This window comes from Panthera uncia (genome assembly GCF_023721935.1).
Source record: "Panthera uncia isolate 11264 chromosome C1 unlocalized genomic scaffold, Puncia_PCG_1.0 HiC_scaffold_4, whole genome shotgun sequence".
NCBI classification, from domain to species: Eukaryota; Metazoa; Chordata; class Mammalia; order Carnivora; family Felidae; genus Panthera; species Panthera uncia.
Window position 1 is genome coordinate 3,681,941 of NW_026057585.1, and position 22,455 is coordinate 3,704,395.

A 22,455-nucleotide genomic window follows, 5' to 3' on the forward strand; every position below is an offset into this window, starting at 1 on the left:
TTTCTCTCAAGTCACAAGTGACAGGCCTCTAAGGCCAATGTTTTGTCTCCCGATCTTGATACTGAGCTGTGGAAAAGAAGGGCAGGGGGACTCCACTCATCTGCACCAGGAATCTCACTTCTCAAATGTCTGCCCCTTGAGTCCTGTCTTCCGAAAACATGAACTGGCTGAAGGTACTTCCTTCTCCCAGACCAATCTGTTCTATTGCTTGTCATTTCTCCTTCATCCACATAGCCTAGCCCTCTGTAAAGAAATTAGTCTGTCGGAGGGAAGAAAACTAGACTGAGGAGAAAGAAAGCAATGAAACAATGAAAGCAATGAATAATTAGAGATAGAAAATTTATTATTATGCAAACAGCTATGCACACTGGAGCCCTGGCAAACTGCCAGGGAACTTTCCAGATTAAGTTGTGCCTCCCTGTATTACAGGTACCAAATCAGAGTAACATCCTGGAGAACAAAACAAGGTATCAGAACACACAGTATCTCAGAGACCCACCAGGTCTGGACTCCTTTTTTGAAATGCTCTAAATCAGTAGCTCTGGGCAAAGATCTCAACTGCTTGCTAAATAGCTGGACCTGACGCTGGCCAACTGTTAAGGCACTGGCTGTCCTGAGGAAGAAGAGGACTGTGAATGAAAAGTTGCAGCTTTGCTTCTAGGAAAGTAATATCTGATAAGGATAGTCAAGGAAGATGTAGTTTATCACTTTAAAATCAATTTTACTAAAACTACAAATTCTCTAATCATTTTTCTTTTTTAAGCTTATTTATTTTTGAGACAGAGAGAGAGCATAAATGGGGGAGGGTCGGAAAGAGAGAGGGAGACACAGAATCCAAAAGCAGGCTCCAGGCTCCGAGCTGTCAGCACAGAGCCCGATGCGGGGCTCAAACTCACTGACCGCAAGATCATGACCTGAGCCGAAGTTGGACGCTCAACTGACTGAGCCACCCAGGTGCCCCTCTAGTTTAATAATTATTGAAATAATCACTCCAGAAGTAGCATTCCTTAATTTCCTCTCACCATATCATAAATTCCTGCAAAACTGTTAGTACTTACTACTACTATTGTGATCTGGTTATTAAAACTCTTGATACTGCTTGAGTTACACAAGCATATAAAACATATCTTTTCTGCTAAGTTTTTATAGTGATTTAATAAGTGTCTTGAAAAATAACACTGAAGTGAATTAATTCCAGTAAGTAAGTAAAAAGATGGAGTTTCTGTATGATGATAGCACTTGGGGGTCAATCCAGCTTCTAGTGATTTTTGGACTCAAACAATGCTAACTGATACAGCACGGAGATCATTAGAAGAAAATACTAGTCTAATGGTCAAAAAGAATTCCACACTGTGCCCTAAGAATACAATGAATAGGTTCAAAACTAAAATAGTTCACTCATTTGTTTGCTTGGTTAATTGTTCGTTTTAGTGATCAGAGTTAACTTCTTAAAATTAGGCCTTGGTCTACAGGCCTAAAGAACTGATGAACTAGAGAACTGATGTGAAAAGATTCACTGTTACCAAATGGCAATTATTCAATAAATTCCCCCCTTCATAAACCTTTCAATCTAGTGGCCAGCACCCAGAAACGCTTGAATACAAGCGTCCATACCCAAGTTACAAAGTACTTTATTCTTGTCTCATTGGTGAGGCGCAGAGTAATAATGTAGCAGCAGAAGGCTTGGCCTTAGGTTAAATAGTGATAACAGAAAATGTGAGACTTTTCCTCTCAGCTGAGGGAACACACTACTAAGATGGCAAAAGGATACATGTAAGTTGGGATGCCTTTTGCGGCCAAGTGTTTCCGAATAAGTCGCTCGGTACCATACCAGTTAAAATCTTTTGTGGCATGTCCAATGCGTGGAAGATGAACACTTGCTGTTAAAAAGAAAGAACATAGATTATGATGTCTTCATTCACCAAAATTTGAATCAGTATAAAATACACATTAAGAGAAAACTACTCGCAGAGTCACTTGGTGGTTTCCAATGGACAAAACATGTGTAATCATGGGGTATCCCACACAAAGCCTACAAGTACAATGTCAAAGATATTCTGGGGAGGGACTGTAATGGGAAAAATTAAATAATTCTATCGAACACAAAGACCTACCGGCCCTGGAAATAAGTAGGTACGATGGAAATAGAATCATGATCAATGTTGGAGATAAACAGATTCTTTAAGAGTCAATCATTTCAACAAACTCTGAGACAGACTGGGTTTGGAAACAAAACTCCACTCCGACTTTTGGCAGAGAATGGTCTGCTAATGAGGACTGTGTGTAGCTCTCCAAAAGCTAGGATAAACAACATCCTATCTGACCAGATCACTACATCTTTGGTCCTCAGCTTCCTCATCAGCAAAATCGTGATACAAATACCCCAGTGGAGGGAGATGGTCCACAGAGCTAACAGATACAAACGTGATCTGGGAAAGGAAGGGAGGCTATTCAAATACAAGATGATGTGGTGGTTACTTGCATGGTCTCCTATGGGGGGCTTCACCTTTACCATGTATAGTGAATGAGGTCTTGACATTTCTCACCTCCTTTTAAAAATCCTATCACATGCCTGGAAACAGAAATTCACCTACTCCTGAACACAGATGAAAAGCTTACCTTTCTTTTTCTTTGCTGCTAAATAGATCTTCTTCAGGCCCTCTTCCAGGGCTGCCATCTTAATGCCAGACAGGACATTGGAGCGATCACGGTGCTGAGCCACAATCAAGGCCAACTAGGAGGAACAGCCATCACATGGTTGACATGACACGAGACGGCTGCACTGTCAACTAAGTGCCCTGCCGTGGAGGGGGCACAAGCATTCCCCTGACAGGCTTTGTCTCCATCTGTTCTGGATGCTCTGCTGAACAACCCTGTCCTACCAAATTCATGACTTAATCTTCCATCATAATTGTTTTATTTTGTGGTAACTTAATACACAAGCACCTCTTCTTTTAAAAGGTATGTTAAAACCAGGGTCCAAAACATGCTGTCTTTCCTAAGTTTTCTCAGCGGCAAAGAGAATTTTTCAGAGTCTCAGAAGCAGAAAGGACTTTACAGGTTCCTGTGTCTTCCATCTATGTTCAAGTAACTCCCACCGTGTCCTAACCTAAGGCGGGGCGGGGGGGGGGGGGGGGGGGAGGGGGGGGCGGAACGGGACAGGACTGGAGACAGGGCTAAGGGAGCATATCTGGGACTGACATCACTACAGTCACATCATAACCAGTTGTAAACAGTTTTCTTGAGTCACTGGATTCTGAGCATTTATGCACAACCACGGTGTTGTTCACATTCTTTAGCATTTTAGAAATGACTGAACGAATGACTGTTGTCAGCCACAGGGGCAACCAACCTCAAGCAAATATACCTCTCTTTCAGCTCAGTTTCTAAATTTCTTTTCTAAGTCAGTAAGATTTGGCTCTAAATTTGAATATGAATTCAGGCCCTTGAGAAAGCCAGGTTAAGTGCAGGAAATGAAACCTCTTACAGGAATTCTAAAGGACTGGCAAGTAGGAGAGACACTTAAGATGCAAAAGGAGAATTTTAATGCAGGCAGAGGAAATCTGCCTCGGCTCCTCTCCTCTGCTCATAGCTGGCTACTAAACACGGTGTTTTACACAATAAACGATGAAATGCTCAGAGTTCTGTCAGGTTTTCTTATTCAGTAAGAGTTTCCTGAGCACTTCCTATGAGCTGGTACTGCGTGTATTGAGGATAAAAAGAAAATGGGTCGACACCCTTGGAAGGAGCCCACCTGAGGTCAGTGCAGGAAACAAGCAAGTTAGAGAACAGTGTTCCAGGGGCTGTGATGGACAGAAGCAAGGGGGGACGGAGTGGGTGCAGTGGAGCCAGAGGCCCAACCTGCTTGTTATGGGCTGAACTGTGCCCTCTCGAATTCCTTTGTTGAAGCCCCAACCCTCAGTACTTTAGAATGTGATTGTATGTGGAGACAGGGCCTCTAAAGAAGCAAGTAAGTTAAAGTGAGGCCTTTAGGGTGGTACCTAATCCAGCCTCACTGCTGTGCTCACAGGAAATCTGGACACATGCTGAGACACCAGGGATGCACGTGCAGAGAAGAAAGACCATGTGAGGACACAGAGAGAGGCAGCCGTCCCTAAGCCAAGGAGAAGGCCTCAGAGGAAATCAGCCCTGCTGGTAGCCTCCAGAATTGTAAAGAAATTAATTTATGTTTTCTAAGCCACCTATTGGTGGCATTTTGTCATGGCAGCCCTTACAAACTAATACACTGACAGGCCAGCAGACAGAAGAGGTTTCAAGGGGAGGTGATGTGAGCCAAAATTTAGTTCTCATAAAAGAAGTGGTTTTTTTACTTACCAAATCTTGGCCTTTGTTTCTTGACTCTTTATCATCAATAGGAAATAAAAGGACACCTCCCAAATTCAAGTCTGAGGTAAAATAAAAGAGCAACAGACAGAATATGAGGTTCACTCCAGACTGAGACCTCTGAAGAGGGGCTCTTGTGAATGCCCCTGGTTCCTTCCTTTCCCACAGCCAATCAGGCTGCAATCTCACCTTTTCTCACACTCCTGGCCTCAGTGACTGCCTCAGCCAGGTACTCACATGATGCACTCCTGAATTTTTTCCTTTTTGCTCAAAAACTTTTATTTTTTTAATGTTTAATTATGGTAAAATATACCTCATATAAAATTTACCATCTTAACCATTTTTAAGCAAGCAGCTCAGTAGTGCTATGCCATCAATCTCCACAGCTCTCTTCACCTTGCAAAACTGACACTCTATACTCATGAAACCTCATTTCTCCCTTTCCCCTACAACCATCACTCTTACTTTGTCAATCTGACTACTATAGTTACAGCATCTAAGCAGAACCACCCAATACTCATTCTTTTGGGTTTTTGTTTTTTTAATGTTTATTTTTGGGTGACTGAGAGAGCACGAGTGTGGAAGAGGCAGAGAGAGAGGGAGACACAGAATCCAAAGAAGGCTCCAGGCTCTGAGCTGTCAGCACAGAGCCAGATGCGGGGCTCAAACTCACGAACCAGGAGATCATGAGCCAAAGTCGAACGCTCAACCAAATGAGCCAGCCAGCTACCCCTATACTCCTTTTGTGACTGGCTTACTTCATTTGGCATAACGTCCCTAGGAATCATCCATGCTGTAAAGCATGTGTCAGAATTTTCTGGTTTCCAAGGCTGAATAATACCCCACTGTATGTATATACCACACTGTTTATCCATTCATCCATCAGACACTTGGGTTACTTCTACCTCTAGGTCACAGTGAATAATGCTGATATAAACATGGGCATACAGATACCTGTTTGAGTTATTGCCTGAGTTCTTTATAAGAGGCGTTGCTAGATTTTATGGTAATTTTATTCTTTTTAAAAATCTTGTTTTAACGTTTATTTATTTTTGAGAGAGACAAAGGCTGTGAGCAGGAAGGGGCAGAGAGAGAAAGAGACAGACACACAGAATCTGAAGTAAGCTCTAGGCTTTGAACTCTCAGCAAAGAGCCTGACGCGGGGCTCGAACTCACGACCCATGAGATCATGACCTGAGCCGAAGTTGGATGCTTAACCGATTGAGCCACCCAGGTGCCCGATGGTAATTTTATTCTTAATTTTTTCAAGAAACACCATACTGTTTTCCATAATGGCTGCATCATTTTACATTCCCACTAACAGCGCACAAGTGTTCTAACTTCTCCACATCCTCACCAACACTTACTTTCTACTTTTCCTATGGAGATGTAACTGGCAGAACATCATGTAAGCTTAAGGTGTACAACATACTGATTTTACACATTTATACTGCAATACGATTGCCACTGCTGCATTAGCTAACACCTCAATCACATCACATAATCGTCATTCCATCTAGTGGTGGGAACAATTAAGACCTACTCTCTTAGCAATTTTAAAGTTTGTAATAGAGTTTTGTTGTCTGTAGTCCCTGTACTGTGTATTAGATCTCCAGGACTTATTTATCTACTAAATGCAAGTATATATCCTTAAACATTATCTCTCCCGTTTCCACCAACCCCTGGTAAACCACCATTTCACTCTAGTTTTTTTGTTTTTTTTTTTTTTATAAGTTTGTTTTAGATTCTACCTATAAGGGACATAGACACTTAAGCTGTTTCTGTATCTTGGTTATTTTGAATAATGCTAAAATTAAACATGGGGTTATATGTTTTCATTTCCTTTGACTATATACCCAAAAGTGGTATTGCTGGATCATATGATAGCTCTAATTGTAATTTTTTGAGGAACCTCTATACTGTTTTCCATAGTGGCTGCACCAGTTTGCATTCCCACCAATTGTGCATGAGGGTTCCCTTTTGTCTACATCCTCAATACTCATTATCTGTCTCTCGAGGACAGCCATTCTAACAGGTGTGAGGTGATATCTCATTGTAGTTTTGATCTGCATTTCCCTGATGATTACTCATGTTAAGCATCTTTTCCATTCCCAGTTGGCCATGTGTACATCTTCTTTGGAAAAATATCTATTTAGTTCCTCCGTTCACTTTTTAATCAGATTGACTATTGTTTCTGTTGAGTTGTCTGAGTTCTTTATAAATGTTGAATAGGAACCCCTTATCCAATATATGATTTTCAAATATTCTCTCCCATTCTGTAAGTTGCCCTTCCATTCTGTTGGCTCTTCGGAAGTGCAGAAGCTTTTAAGTTTGATGTAATCTCACCTGTTGATTTTTCCTTTGTTGTTTGTTCTTTTGGTGTCCTCTCCAATCTCAAGGAGCTTCTTTCCTAGGTTTTCTTCCAGGAGTTTTATGGTATCAGGTTTTATGCTTGTCTTTGAGCCATTTTAAGGTAATTTTTTTGAGTAAGGTAGGGTCCAATTTTACTTTCCTGCATCTGGTTGTCTAGTTTTCCCAACATCATTTGCTGAAGAGACTACATTTTCCTTACTGGATATTCTTGGCTCCCTTATTAAATATTAGTTGGCCATATATGTAGAGGTTTATTTCTGGGCTCTGTATTCTGTTCCATTGGTCTAGGTGTCTATTTTTATGCTGTTACCATACTGTTTTAATTAGTATCACTTTGTAGCACAGTTTGAAATCAGGAGGTATAATGCCTCCTACTTTGTTCTTGTGATGATTGCTTTGGCTGTTCAAGCTCTTTTGTGGTTTCACTCAAATTTCAGGATTTATTTCTATTTCTATTTCTATTTCTGTAGAAAATGCCATTGGAATTTTGGTAGGGACTGTATTAAATCTAGAGATGGTTTTGGGTAGCATGACATTTTAATGATATTAACTCTTCTGATCAGTGAATGTGGAATATCTTTCCAATTGTTTGTATCTTCTTCAATTTCTTTAAACAAAGTCTTGTATTTTTCATTGGCTAGATCTTTTACTTCCTTGGTTAAATTTATTCCTAGGTCTTTTACTGTGTTTGATGTTACTGTGAATGGGACAATTTTTAAATTTCTTTTTCATGTTTCATTGCTAATACATAAAGAAGTAACTGATTTCTGTGTGTTTAGACCCTGCAACTTTACTGAATTCACGGATTACATCCAACAGTTTTTTCCAACTGATTAAATCTATTATATTGAAAATTTGGGATTTTCAATATATAAGACCACACCATCTGCAAATGACAATTTTACTTCTTCTTTTCTGATTTGGATGTCTATTAATTTGCCTTGCCTGATTCGCTCTAGCTAGAACTGCCAGTATTATGTTGGATCAGAGGGAGGAAAAACAGGCACACCTGTCTTGTTCCTGATTTTAAAAGAAAAGCTTCTAATTTTTCTCAGTTGAATACAGTTAACTGCAAGTAGCATTATATGGCTTTTATTATGTCCTGTACTTATTCTATTGAGGGTTTTTATCATGAAAGGATGTTGTATTTTGCCAAATGCTTTTACTTCATCTATTGAGAGGTTCAATGATTTTTGTCTTTCATTCTATTAATGTGGTGTGTCATATTTGTTGATTTGCCTATGATGAACCGTCCCTGCATCCCAGGAAGAAATCCCACTTGGTCATAGTGTGTAATCCTTTTAATGAGTTCTTAAGTTTGGTTTGCTAATATTTTTTTGAGAATTTTTGCATCAATATTCATCAGGGATATTGGCCTACAGTTTTCTTTTAGTGTCCTTATCTGGCTTTGGTGTCAAGGTAATACTGGGCCCACAGAAGGGGTTTGAAGTGTTCCCTCCTCTTCAATTTTTCTGGAAGAGTTTGAGAAGGATTGGCATTAATTCTCCTTAAAATATTTGACAGAATTTGTCCATGAAGTCATCTGATCCTGGGAGGTTTTTAAAACCTGAGTCAATCCCCTCACTCATTATTAGTCTGTTCAGTCTTTATATCTCTTCCTGGTTCAGTTTTAGTAGGTTGTAGGGACTATGAATTTATCCACTTCTTCTGGATTATCTAATTTGTTGGTGTAAAATCATTCATAGTAGTAATCACTTATGATCTTAATGTTTTTTTGCAGTCAGTTGTTATTTTCTCCTCTTTCATTTCTGACTTTGTCTTCTCTCTTTTCTTAGTCTTGCTAAAGGTTTATCAATTTTATTTTTCAAAAAATCAGCTCTTAAGGGTTACTAATCTTTTCTATAGATTTCCTAGTCTCTAATTTTATTTCAGATCTGATATTATTTCCTTCCTTCTGCTAACTTTGGGCTTAATTTGCTCTTTTTCTAGTCTCTTGAGGTATTTGAAATCTCATTTTTTAATATATGCATTTATTGCCACAAACTTCTTTCAGAACTGCTTTTGCAGCACCCATTTTTGGTATGTTGTTTCCATTTATTTTGAGATATTCTTTGGTTTGACTTTTGATTTCTTCTTTGACCCATTGGTTGTTCAAGAGTATGCTATGTGCTATTCAGTTTCCACATCTCTGGAGATTTTCTAGCTTTCCTCAATGAAAGATTTCTAGTTTCATACCATTGTGGTTGGAAAGACACTTGGTATAAATTCAGTCTTCTTTTGCTATGACTCGTTTTGTGTTCTATCATATGATCTACTTTTAAAAATATTCCATGTGTACTTGAGAAAAATGTGTATTGTGCTTCTGTTCGATGAAATTTTCTGTAGATGTCTATTAGGCCAATTTGATGTAATATTTGGTCCAAGTCTATTAATTTCCTTGTTGCTTTTCTGTCTGGATAATCTGTGCATTGCTGAAAGTGATATATTAAAATCCCCTACTATTATTGCATTGTTGTCGATTTCTTCTTTCATATCTATTAATATTTGTTTAATATATTTAGGTGCTCTGATGTTGGGTGCACATACTATTATATCTTCTTGATGGATTGAGCCCTTTACCATTATACAATGTCCTTGCTTATCTCTTATTACCATTTTGGTTTAAAGTCTACTTCGTCTGATGTAAGTAACAACTACCCACATTGTCTTTGGTTCCCACTTGCATGGAGTATCTTTTTCCATCCCTTCACTTTGAGTCTATGTGTGTTTTTAAGGTTCAAGTTGGTCTTTTGTAGGCAGAAAACACCTGTACCCTGTTTTTTATTTGTTTCTTCCATCTAGCCACTCTGTGCCTTTTGCTTGGTGAATTCAATCCACTTACATTTAGAGTAACTAACTTATGTTAAGTACTTACTAATGCCATGTTACTAACTGCTTTCTAGTTGCTAGGTATTTCCATTGTTTCTTTTCCCCTGTTTCTGCCTACCTTTGTAAACTGGTTATTTTCTGTGGTGGTATGCTATTTCCCCTTTCTTTGTCTCTTGTGGATCTGTTCTATGCTTTTGCAATGTTGTTACCATAAAACATCTTACAGATAAAACAATCCATCTTAAGCTGACAGTAACTTGTGCTCAATCACCTATTGAGGCTCTCCCTTCTACTCCTTCTTGTTCTATTACCGATGTCGCAATTTACCTCTTTTTATGTGGTATATCTGTTAACAATTTATAGCAGCTATAGTTATTTTTACTACTCTTTTCCTTTAACCTTTATACTAGAATTGGGTGGTTAAAGCACCATCCTAATATAGATTAGTGATCTAACTCTATTTTTCACCTCTTCTAGTATATTGTGTACTTCCATATGTTTTCATGTTACAGATCACTATCTTTTCATTTCTGCTTGAAGAACTCCTTTCAGCATCTTGCAAGGCAAGGCTGGTGGTGGTAAACTCCCCTTAGCTTTTGTCTGGGCTATCTTATCTGCAAGATAATGTGGCCAAATACAATTTCCTTGGTTGGTAGTCTTTATCTTTCCACACTGAACATGTCAGTCCACTCTCTCCTGGCCTGTAGTTTCTGCTGAGAAATCTGCTGACAGCCTAATGAGGGTCCTTTGTAGGCTATATACCTTCTTTCTCCCCCGGCTTCTTTTAGATCCTTTATCATTGATTTTTCAGTTTCATTATAATGTGTCTTGGGGAAGGTCTTTCTGCATTGAGATAATAGGGTGATCTATTAGCTTAGTGGACTTCTACGTCCAAGTCTTTCCCCAGGTTTGGAAAGTTCTCAGGTTTGACTGATTTTATTTGAGAGAGAGAGCAAGCGGGGGAGAGGGGCAGAAGGAGCGAGAAAATCTTATGCAGACTCCATGCCCAGCACAGAGCCCGATGCAGGGCTCAATCCCACAACCCCAGGATCATGACCTGAGCCGAAATTAAGAGTCGGACACTCAACCAGTGGAGCCACCCAGGTGCCTGAGGTATCATTTTTAAAAAATAAACTCTCTGTGGAAACCAATTTGACAATAAACTTCATATATTGAATAAATAAATAAATAAATAAATAATAAAAAATAAAAAATAAAAAAATAAACTCTCTGCCCCCTTCTCCCTGTCTTCTCTTTCTAGAAGCCCACTTATCCTGATATTTGCCTTCCTCTGATAGTTGTCTTTTTGATCCAATCCCACAGCTCATGTACTTTTTTCACTTTTTTTTTTTTTAACCTCTTCTGTGTTATTTCTAAATTGCTATCCTCTAAGTCACTTATTCTTTCTTCCATCTGGTCAGCCCTCCACAGCTGCTCTCTATTGTTATTCTATACCTCATTCATCAAATTCTTCAGCTCCAGAATTTGTCTGATTCTCTTTTACATTCTCAATCTCTTTGTAACAGAACTCATTTTGTTCGTATATTTTGCTCCTGACTTTAATGAATTGCCTTTGAGTTTTCTTGTAACTGAGTTTATTCATAACTGCTATTCTAAATTCTCTGTCAGTTAGATTGCAATATTCTGTGCCTTTGAGCTCACTTGCTGGAGAACTGTCATTTTCTTGCTGTGATGCCGTGTTTCCTAGACTTTTTACATTCCCCAGAGTTATGCATTGCTGCTTTTGCATTTGAAGTAGCAGATACATCCTTAATTCTGTGCTCGCTGCTTTCAGCAGATGGTTTTATGTTCTGTGGTATTGTTACTATCTGAGATATTCCTTGTTTGTGAGGTACACCCGCCACTCTTCTTGCTCTCTCTTGGGGCCAAATTTTTAAGCCCTTGTGTTACCTTTGGTTGTTACAGTTCACCAGGCTGGCTATTGGAAACAGCATTCTAGAAAAGCAATAGCTAGAGTTTATGGTTTTTCCTTGCCCAACGACCAGAGCCTGCTCTGAGTGCGCTCCCGGTCTACCAGAGCTCACTCTAACAGACACACTCGGGAGCTTGCACAAAAAGCTAGCAGCAGAATGCGAGGAAGTGGAGTTTAGCACTCAGTGTCTTGGGGAAGCTGCAGACCCAGCAGGGAGAACCTTGGGTGTGGTACTCCAAGATTTGTGGGTGAACTTCCTCCTGAGCCAATCCCTCTGACACCGTTTGAAGTTCTGATCTGCTTCCTCCCAGTCACAGAGCTCCCACCTTAGTAATGTGGGTGCTGGTGGAGAGAAATGGGTTTCTCCAGCGGTGTTCCATTTGGCTGGGACAGCCAGGAGCATTCTCCCCGCTCTCCTTTCCCCCCACAGGACAGGTCACCTTCACCAGATAAATCAGCCCACCCACGGTTTCCTTGAGGGAGAAGCAGCAGCAGAAGTATTTCTCTTACCACCTCCACTGTAATCAACGCATGTTTTTTTTCTCTTTTTTTCCCTTCTTCAATGGTGTGCTGGAGTCTTCCTGCAGGAAGGCTGGATTCCTGCAAGTTCTGTCTCATGCGTGAGTACCTGCCCAGGTCAGCACTCATCTGATTTTTGCCTGACAGTGTCAAAAGGCATCTAGGCAGTTGTGCTGGCTCCACAGCCTGTATGGAGGTTTGTCTGTCTCTTACTGGTGGTGGTGGTGGGCAAGACTCCGCTCAGGTCCTTCGAAGGAAGGTGCTAGGTCCCAAAAGACCCAGCACATGCTTTTGTTTGTGTATGGATGTCTAATACACTGCTTAAAAGGCGGGGGGGGGGCAGGGGATAAAAAGGAGGAATGTTTTATACCGCCAATGTTGCTGACGTCATGCCCTTCACTTCTAAATGATCTCCCAAGTCAATGTCCCTCACGTATTACCTACAAAGTACTCTTGCAGGCATCGGAAACTGAATGCAAACCCAGAGGCATCTGGGGATGGAAAGGGGAGAGCATTATGAACTTGAAATTCCTTCAGAAGGCTTATGTTTGTTTTAAACCATTCCAACACTGCACTCTACTATATCTATCTGTACATTTTCCTACCTCATCCAAATCAAAGCAAACTAATGCTCTAAAAAAATGCGCTAAAATAATTCTATGGCTTTACACACTTCACGCACACCCGAATCTTTTAAGCTGTTCTAAAATACTGGCTGTGTTATGCCATTCTTCTCTACAAAACTCCCAAATGACTAACCATTACCCACTGGATAAGGTCCGGCTTAGAATGGCATCTTCCTGGGGCGCCTGGGTGGCGCAGTCGGTTAAGCGTCCGACTTCAGCCAGGTCACGATCTCGCGGTCCGTGAGTTCGAGCCCCGCGTCAGGCTCTGGGCTGATGGCTCGGAGCCTGGAGCCTGTTTCCGATTCTGTGTCTCCCTCTCTCTCTCTGCCCCTCCCCCGTTCATGCTCTGTCTCTCTCTGTCCCAAAAATAAAAATAAATAAACGTTGAAAAAAAAAAAAATTTAAAAAAAGAATGGCATCTTCCTGGACAAGCCACGTGCAGTCTCCCTGCTGTGGTCCAGATCGCTCTCTTTAAAATCAAACTCTCCTCTATTCCTCAGCCTCAACCCGCTACTCTTGCCTGCCTGGCCTACACACCATGCCCTAAAAACATTCACTGTGTAACTGTCTGGGTCATTCAACACCCCGTACTGGGAATGACAGGAATTGTGAAAATACCACACAGCATGAGATACAGGGATCCTTTTCCATTTCCCTCCACCCACTAAAATTCAACCCATTTTTCCAGGCCCAAGAAAACTTCACTACCTCTACACAGCCCTGCCCGATAATTCTAGTTCACACTTTCCTTTACCCTGCTCCACCCCGTTTTAGTCCGTCTTCAGAAAAGAATGCACACTCTCAACCCTGTTTCCTTACTGACCACTTACACTTTAACTCTGTGTAACCAAGGTTCAGCCTTCAGACTCTCCTCAAAGTAGGCCAAGGTCCGCGACTACACTTGGGGCAAATCCGATGGCCTTTCCCCAGTTTTCACCCTCACTTCAGCACCTGACCATGCAGACCACTTCTTGACACCCTCTCCTCTCTTATACTTCAAAATATTCCATTCTCAAGGTTCTCTTAGTTGACACTTCCTTCTGTCTCCCCTTGTTGCTACAGTTCCTAAGTGGAGGTGTTTTCCACGTTCTGTTCCCTGTCCTCTCATCTTCCTGTCCTGCCTTCCTCACAGTTTCAAACAAGAATCCAAACAGGCAGTCTTCAATCTTCATTTCTATCTCTGCCCTCTCCTGAATTCTCTGCTTTTCCAACTGCCCAATCACTAGCTACAGCTCAGTTATTTTAACCTATTAAACCCTCTGCCAGTGATCTGTTTGAGTAGAAAGAGTGTTCCCTCTAAGTCCTTATATCCCTTTCCATCCTAGAGAACCAGGCAGAAGAATTAGGAAAAGCCAATCTCTGAGGAATCTGAAGGTAAGGTAAGGTCGCTTGGCCACTCAAGTCCCCAGGAAATAATGTAAATAATAAATTTACTCCTCATACTACTTTGTGATTTCTGCACATAAAAGATGCCCTTTCTCCTTCTCCATGCCAAGGGAGAATACTGACACTCCCAAGTTCCTCTGGCCACAAGCAGCTTTCCTTCTGTCTCTAGGGAATGTTGGATCTCAGCCTATGCTAACTTCCTAATACAGCCTCCTCCTCTTCAACAGCCAACCCGAGCTCCTGTTAGCACTTTAACGGTGTGTCTGATTTCTCTCCCACAGATCTCTGACATTTTGGGGCAAAATTCCCTTATGAACATGGGGTGAGTTGGCCACAGTGGAGGTAAGCAATGAAATGCTCTTCATGCCAATACTATAACATGCACACAGGGACTGACGTATCAGAATACTTCCACACCCACTATTCTCATTGCATTTCCATGAGGCTGGTGGAATAAGTATTATTCAAAATTACAAATGAGAAAACAGGCAGGGAGAGTAGGGACCGCCTCAAAGTCCCATAACTGCTTGCATGATAAAAAAAACTAGCTAATGAGACTCCAACCAGCTCTTCTAACTCCTTAACCAGTGCTTCATAACCCACCTGTCCTAAGTGTCCTCTCCACTCTCATTCCATCCCTTCCCCTTCTCTCTGTTTTGCTTCTTACCTTTCATTTTCCCAGCCAGCTCGTATATTTTTCTTGGCTCGGCGGAACGTGTTTCCAAAGCCGTGAATAAACCACCTCTGCCCCAGCGGCCAGAGTCATCTATCAGGAGAAAAAATCTTCATTTATAGAAGGCAGAGTCCAATCCACAATTTAAAAACAAAGGTACACCCACTAGATTTGTAAAAGAATGATTTTTCAAAGGGAAGAGACAACTACCTAGTCTCCCAGGAATATCAGAGGTGGGACTTCTCAAATATATTAGGTTTTATGGAAGATCCCTGGCCATCCTAATAGGAAAGATGGAGAGGAGACATAACATAACAAACAGCTGAAGCACTGGGGACACAACAGCATACAACTCCCATTTTACAGGTAAGGAAGGAGAAAGGTTAAATGACTTCTTTGAGTTACTGCTACCATAGCTGGTGAGTATTTTCCATTGACAGTCATTCAATCATTGTTAGCACGTATTACATGTTAGACACTGTTCCAGGCACTAGGGTTATAGCAGTGGACAAGACCAAAAAAAAAAAAACAAAAAAAATCACTGCTCCCATGAATTTTATTTTCTAGTGCAATGAGATAATCATATAAACAAATATGTAATATGTGGTGGTGACACATGTAATAAAGTAAAATAAGGTAGGAAAAAGGAGTAGAGAACAATAGAGGCCTGGAAGTGGGATCTGTTTTATATGAGGCGTTCAGGAGACCTCTCTGAGATGCAGACGTTTGAACAATGCTTGCTGTGGCTACCTGTGGAAAGAGGGTTCCTTCCAGGCAGAGGAGTAAAATGTGCCAAGGTCATGGGGGTGGGGGCAGGGGACACGCTTAGAGTTGTCCTGTATATGTTGCCTCCTTCTACCCTCTTAAAAACCTTGTGCAAAGAATAGGAAAGATATTGTCCAATTACACAGATAAGGAACCTGAGGCCCAGGGAGATTAGGCTATGCAACCAGGTAAATAAGAGCACCACCAAGAGTCAAATTTAAGTCTCTGGATTTGAAAATCTGCCCTTTCTTAACCACACGACTGCACCATGCCCATCCATCACTCCTAGGTCAGGCTTCTGCCTCCTCCTCCCCAGTTCTTAGCACCACAAAGATTAAAGCACCCATCCTGGGCCCGTACTACATTTACCTACCGACGCAGTGAACGATGACCGCATCCTCCGCCCCAGCCTGCGGGTGGGTGACATCACCGCTAACATACTTGATGGCCATTGACTCTGGATCTTCATAATCCAGCTGGGCAGAGCTCTCCTCATCTTCCCTGCCTTCTAGGTCCTCCGGTTCACTGTCCTCAGAAGGCAGGCAGAAGGACTGGTAATTGCTGGACTCCCACCAGGCCATCCTTCAACAGGCCAGAGAGAAAAGGAAATTAACCTGGCCTCTCACCATTTCCCTTAGAGCGCAATTCGTCCTGCTATTCACAAACAGTAAGTGCCCAGTGGAAATGCAATTAGACACTCACCGTGATGGCAGTTTTCTGCCTATTTGTAAGTCAACAACAAGTCTTACTGATTACCTAGCTGCCTCCTGACTATGCTTCAGTAATGAGCAGCCACCGCATGTCCCTGTTTTTAAGAATAAGGTACCGTTCAAGGGAACTACTCTTTGTCAGGCAGCTACAATAAAATCTTTTCTTGCTTCAACTAAATGAATCTTCTCTGCCTTCGGCACTCAGGACTTTTCACAAAAGCACATTAACTGTTAGGGTTAACATTTGATGTTTAAAAAAAATATTCTATTACCCATAGAAACTACCAGTTCTATAGAAGTTTTCTGCAAGTTTCAAGTATTCAACTGTGGACTCTATACAACAGTGATTCCTTTATCAAATGTGACCCTCAGCTTTATTAGAATACAGTCAAATAATATACATGTACTTTTTTTCATGTTCTGCTTCTTCCTTTTTCCTCTTCTTCTCTTCCACTAGTCTCTTTCTCTTGGCTGCTGCCTCTTGTCTCTTCTTCCTTCTGTCCTCCACTTCCTCTGGGCTCAGAATCCGCTTCCTTTTGGCAGACCCCTCTGTAAGGCCTGGGAGGAGAACCTGTAGGACGAACAAGATCCATAACCAGGAAGGTTGGGGGCTGCCTATTCCTTCTTGAGTTTCATTCATCCCTAACACACATTCTGTGTGAAAGCAACACGCTTACTAATATTTCATAAAACTGCGTCTCTGTGCCCCTTGTGTGGTGGGAGGTCGTGGCAAGACACTTCAATTTACTGTTCATATTACACATCTCACTTGGCCTGGTGACCAGGATATTGTGATCTAAACTCAACCAAAGCACTGGCATGGCTAGTACAACAGTACATCATTTTGATTAATTTCAACAGGAATAAGGTGCTTCAGAAAAGTTACTTTTTTTTTTATACAAAGCATATCCTGCAGGAGGCCATTTTAGGTTTAACCACTGTTAAAGGAAATCCTCCTACAATGTATTATAGAATTCTTTCTTAAACAGAGTCTTTCAACATTATGATTATCTTAATGGTGGGTAGCATTTAATGAGCACGTACAAAGTGTCAAATACCATGGACATAACATGTATCATTCTTGACTGCCACCCTCTCTTAGTGACAGACTCAAATTATCAGGAGTAGAGTGCGGTGTTTTGGTGTGATACAGTGTATCCCTTCTGGGGTGGCTTAGATGCACAGGGCTGCTTTCGCCTGCATTAAATGGTTAAACACACTGTTTCTGTTGATGTTATTTATGCCAACTTTTTTTTTTAATGTTTATTTTTGAGGGGGGAAAGGAGCAGCAAGAGCGGGGGATACAGTATCTAAAATAGGCTCTGTGCTGGCAGCAGAGAACCCGATGTAGGGCTCGAACTCATGAACCACGAGATCATGACCTGAGCTGAAATCAGACACTTTAGGGGCCCCTAATTATACTTACATTTCAACAAATATTTATATACTTATTTCTCAATAAACCACTCCCCGCATCACTTTTGGTTCTCTTAGAAATTGGAAGAATTTATTCTTTTACATAAATTAACAGTTCTTACACTGCCTTTATTTCGGAGTAATCGGCCCTCTTGAGTAGTTTTCTCCAAAAGGGTTTTCTGAAGGTTCACCAGTTGCTCAAAAGATTTTCTGTCTTCTTTACTAGGTTCCTTGGAATAATCTTTACCTTCAAATAAGTACATATGGTTTTCTAAGAACATAAAACACAAAACAGAAATGTTAGAGACTAAAGAAAAATGGATTAATTCCATTCAAAGCACTAAGTAAGGCAAACAAGAGAACAACCTGTGTTCTAAATGGGCTAAGACTAGCTTGTGATTTTGGATCCCACGGACACTGACGGGTGGGGATCTCACACATTTACTCTTTAAAGGAGAGGATATGGCTGTTGCCCTTCTGGTCCATCTCTGGCTGGTCTGCAAGTCTCTGCTGGATACCTCCACCCTGTTGAGTCTTGGATCCCCTGTCACTCATTCCACACTATTCTTCAGCATAGATCTCACTAAGATCACTTAATAAAAGGTAACTGAAAACATGCTTTTTTTTTATTGGACACCTATTTAATACTCAACTTGTTCCTTTAATATTACAGAAAAGGAGGAGAAAAGTGGCAAATTATGAGAAAATGGAGAATCACAAAAATGATCCCTTAGATTTACAATATTCTTTTCATATCGCATAAAGTATCTTTATGAAGCCTCCCCACAATCTTGGTATAACTAACCCTGCTGAAGAAAGGGAAAAATGAGGCTCAGACAGGGATCGTGGGACTCCAGTTCCCACTGTTAATAAATGAAGGCAGGATTTTGACTCAAGAGCCAACATGCTCTTTTCAGTGCATTACTGTGTCTGCGGAAGGATGGAGTGAACAAGTCAGCAAATACTGGTTACAGTAATAACAATAATGACAACAGTGTAATCTTGAATAGCATTTTGTACTGTCAGAGCACTTTCACATCTATTATCACATTTGATTCTTCAACTATTTAAAAGAGTAAAGCAGACACTAACAGCACCATTTTACAGATGAGGACACAAAGGCTGAAAGAGGTTGGGTGATATGCCAAGATCATGAATCAGTGATAAAGAGAGGTCATGACCAGCCAAGACCAGCAAACCACAGAGAGATGAGATAATGATTCTAAAGTGAAACGTATTTAATAGCACATATTACCAAAGAATGTATTTTCACAGCATTATGAAATCAGCTAGAAGTATGTTTTCTCTAGAGAGTATGAAAGCAAAACATTTTCATTCTCAAGAGATCAACTGCTTCACACTTGTACCCAAATCCAACCAGCTGTAATTCTAATTGGCATTTGCTAATTAAATCAGCAGGGTGCTTTCAATGAGGTGCTCTATCAACAAGTGGGGAAAAAATAAAGAGCTGAGAAGTGTCAAATATGATCAACATATGTAGCTTCATATTGCATGCAATTCTCAACCTATAAATATGTTTTTTAAAAAAACCCTAGCATTCCAGATAAAGCAACCCTATTTTTTATTTATTTTTGATTGGAGCTGCTTTAACTACTGGTCTTTCATATTCATTTATATTATTTTTAATCGTGCTCCCTGTCTTCACTCTTCAGCCAAGAGGGGGTTGGAGACCACAGGCCTAGGCCCTCATCTGTGTCCTGTCAGTGGCACCATCTACCACAGAAACTGTACTCACTGATCAAAGAGAAGATTCCAAATTTTAATACAAGTGGAAAATCTTTTCTGGCAGCTGGACTGACTAAAGAATAGAATTCTTCCTGGAAAACAACAGAATTTTATTTTGTCCTAGTAACATGAGGAAAGTAATCTCAAATTAATCTAGAATGAGCGCAGAAATGGGTGCAAGCTTCACTAATGTAATCCAAACAGAACTTCAAAATCAGGTCACGTGCATCCATTTTGCCTCCCACCTAAAACCACTAAATAGCAGTGAAGGGATTTTGAAAAGCCAGGAGACAACAGTGAATGAAAAGTTCAATAATTCTTAGAAAACAGAATGTGGCTGAAGCAATCAGATCGGATTAAGAAAAACCGTGAAAGCCAAACACAGGTGCCTAGTCAAGGGGTGATTATGAGACTAGAGACCCTGTCAATCCTCCGAAGGTTAGGATGTATAAGGACAGAGTGCTGGACAGTACAGGATCTGAGAGAAGTTCTGTATACCAAGTAACAGGAGCACCGTTAACCTTTGACTCCCGTGGTCTCTTCAATTTGAGCAAACAGGTTTATTCCAACCCAAGAAAGATACTAAAGGATTCATCTGGAGAAACTAAGTTGCCCAATGAAAAGACTTCAAATACAGAAGCAAGGTCACCAACCAGTAATGCTGGAATAAGGATCAAGATACACCTGCTCAGCTTGGGGCTGCCTGTCAGCTTCGGCCCTTCACCGGCACGTTTTTCAGACAGTCAGAAGACACCAGCTATTTCAGGAAAACTCAAGACAAAAACAAGAGGTTCCAAAACAAATTTTGAAAACAGCAATGGCAGCAATGAGAGGAAAGAAAGAAAAAGAATACTTTTCAAAAGCTATAATAAACATCTCAAGAGAGGACATTACATCTGTGAAATGAGAACAAGATACAGGTAAAACAGAGAACAAGAAAGAGTATCTGAAGAATAAAAATGGGATACTAATATTAAGAAATTTAAAAGACAAAATGAGAAAAGTCAAAGAGCTGTATCCCGTAGAATGAAGCTAGTTGCCTAAATCCCAATCTCTCCGTATACCCTATAAAACCACCACTAATCCATGGCTTCTATAAAACTAGGGAGTCTGAGAATATTACAAACTTCAATCTGCAGATAAGTAGAGAAATGAACATTCAAACGCCAATGGAACCAGTTCCCAAGCCCACACCAGACTTGAGAGTGATGCAGAAGACAGGCAGTGTCAGACACAGCCCCCTGAACACAGTGCCACAACCTAAATAGAAAAACAGTAAGAACACGTCTCAGACTCAGGTTAGAGCACTGGCTACCAAGAAACTGAAAGGAAGGGACTAGAAAGTGCATGCAGTCAGCAATCTGGGAAGGCACTGCTTCTAGGGGAGAGAGAGACGTCCCCTGGCAGTTCTATGGCAAAGAAAGGAAGCAAGTGATGAAAAGTGGGGATCCTACAGAAACAAGAGAATCACAAAACCAGAAGTCCCTACCAAAGTCCCTGTCAACCTCGCTCCCTACCAAAAAGGGAGGCCTCATCTAGTAAAGAAACTACAGCTCTCTTGAATTAAGGTATTCTTGAATTAAGTCTAGAGTAAGACTCTCAAACCTCACCCCCCGTCCACACTGAATTCTTGCTGCCACTGGTACAAGACAATAAAATGACTGTAAGACAGCGGGGAATATCTTTACAAAGCTCCTATGTGAAAAAACGCTTCAAGTCAGAATTTCAAATACTCGGAACTGAAATGGACAAAAAAGACAAATGTTGACCAAATTCAGGAAAGACAAAAATTATCTCATGATTTACATGTACTGTTTCAGTAAAAAAATAGCAGTACCTACACCTTAAAGTATGGTGAAGATTAAATGAAAAAACAGGTATTAAGCACAGGACACGGTACACACTTCTGATTGAGCACAGAATAAATGCTCAACCAGTATTAACGAGCATGTAAAAACCAAATCATTCTACTATTCAGAAGAGGACTCACTATGAGAGGGCAACCATAATAAGGACAGTGGGATTTACTAATAAAAGAGAAGATGCTTGCAACGAAGGCAGGAAAAAGTACAAATTAAAATCCTTGAGATACTACCACGAGCATTAATATCAGAGTGGGCTCAAAGTTCAGCTACAAGGGAACAGGCAATTGCTAGTCAGTCTAGGAAGAGTTCTTAGACCAAGAAAGACTTCAACAGTGTGCCCACAATGAGACTAGGGCTGGGTAGGAAAAGATGCCCCAGGGAGCACTCTCCTGGACTTTCTATCAGGACCTATCTCACTCACGTCTAAATCAGGCAGCTGTGCCATTTGCTCTACTTTCACCCCCGACTTACTGCCTTCCTCCTGCTCCCGGATTCCTTCTTCTGCTGTAGGCAAGGTGTCAGAGATCCACTGGCCGTTTTTTGTTTCTCCCAGGATCGTCTCCAGGTCTATCTCATCCATGGTGCTCCCCTCAGATGACAGCAGTTTATCCAAACCAAATTTGAGTATCTCAGTCAACTTGAATGGAGAAAATGAAAAAGTCCAGTTGGTTCTCATGAAAACAGGCATTGGGACGTCAGTGTTTTGCTAAATGGCTTGCTGACACAGGGCAGGCTCCTTCCCTGCTGGCCGGCTGTTCTACTCTCCCCACGACGATGATACCAACAGGGCCGTTTAGCGGTTGGATGATGGCCAAGCAGAGAGGTGATAAATACTGATCAGTGACGATGACTCTGACAACTCTCGAGGACAAAAAAAAAATTAGCCTCTTTTTTTCTCAAGAACAGTAATATCCTGCGTTATCTATGGCACTTCTCAGGAGTCTTTCTCACAGGCCACAGGCACTTCCAGCAGCCACGTGAGAAGTCAGAGGCCCAGTGAGCTTCTCTCCCACTGACAAACTTGGAAGAAGGCTACACTGGGTACCTTCCCTCCACCATCAACTGACTTCTCTCCTCTGGCAATCTGGTTTCCTACCACAGCACTCCATGCGACTCACCTTCACCTTCACCTTCACGAAGACCAGTAACAACTGATGGCTAGACCTGAAGGCCATTTCTCAATTCTAATCTTCTTCAATACTCCTCTGACAACAGCATTATTATGCCTCTCTTCCCTTATCTCAAAGGTACCTATTGAGCCTACCCATTC

General features: G+C 41.1%; 1 protein-coding gene across 2 annotated transcripts in view; it reads right to left on the minus strand.

The window, feature by feature from the left end:
- Positions 1-322: 322 nt before the first annotated feature.
- The window catches only part of CHD1L (chromodomain helicase DNA binding protein 1 like), a 59,583-nt gene continuing 37,450 nt past the window's right edge, over positions 323-22,455 (minus strand). For both annotated transcript variants that reach the window (XM_049618364.1, XM_049618365.1), the window contains 9 exons: positions 21,657-21,822; positions 17,697-17,845; positions 16,566-16,729; positions 15,822-16,030; positions 14,678-14,776; positions 4,336-4,406; positions 2,620-2,734; positions 1,772-1,880; positions 323-672 (listed from right to left, as the gene is read on the minus strand). In XM_049618364.1, the coding sequence (XP_049474321.1) occupies positions 597-672; positions 1,772-1,880; positions 2,620-2,734; positions 4,336-4,406; positions 14,678-14,776; positions 15,822-16,030; positions 16,566-16,729; positions 17,697-17,845; positions 21,657-21,822 (1,158 nt within the window). In that variant the 3' untranslated portion in view covers positions 323-596. The remainder of the gene's footprint in view (positions 673-1,771; positions 1,881-2,619; positions 2,735-4,335; positions 4,407-14,677; positions 14,777-15,821; positions 16,031-16,565; positions 16,730-17,696; positions 17,846-21,656; positions 21,823-22,455) is intronic.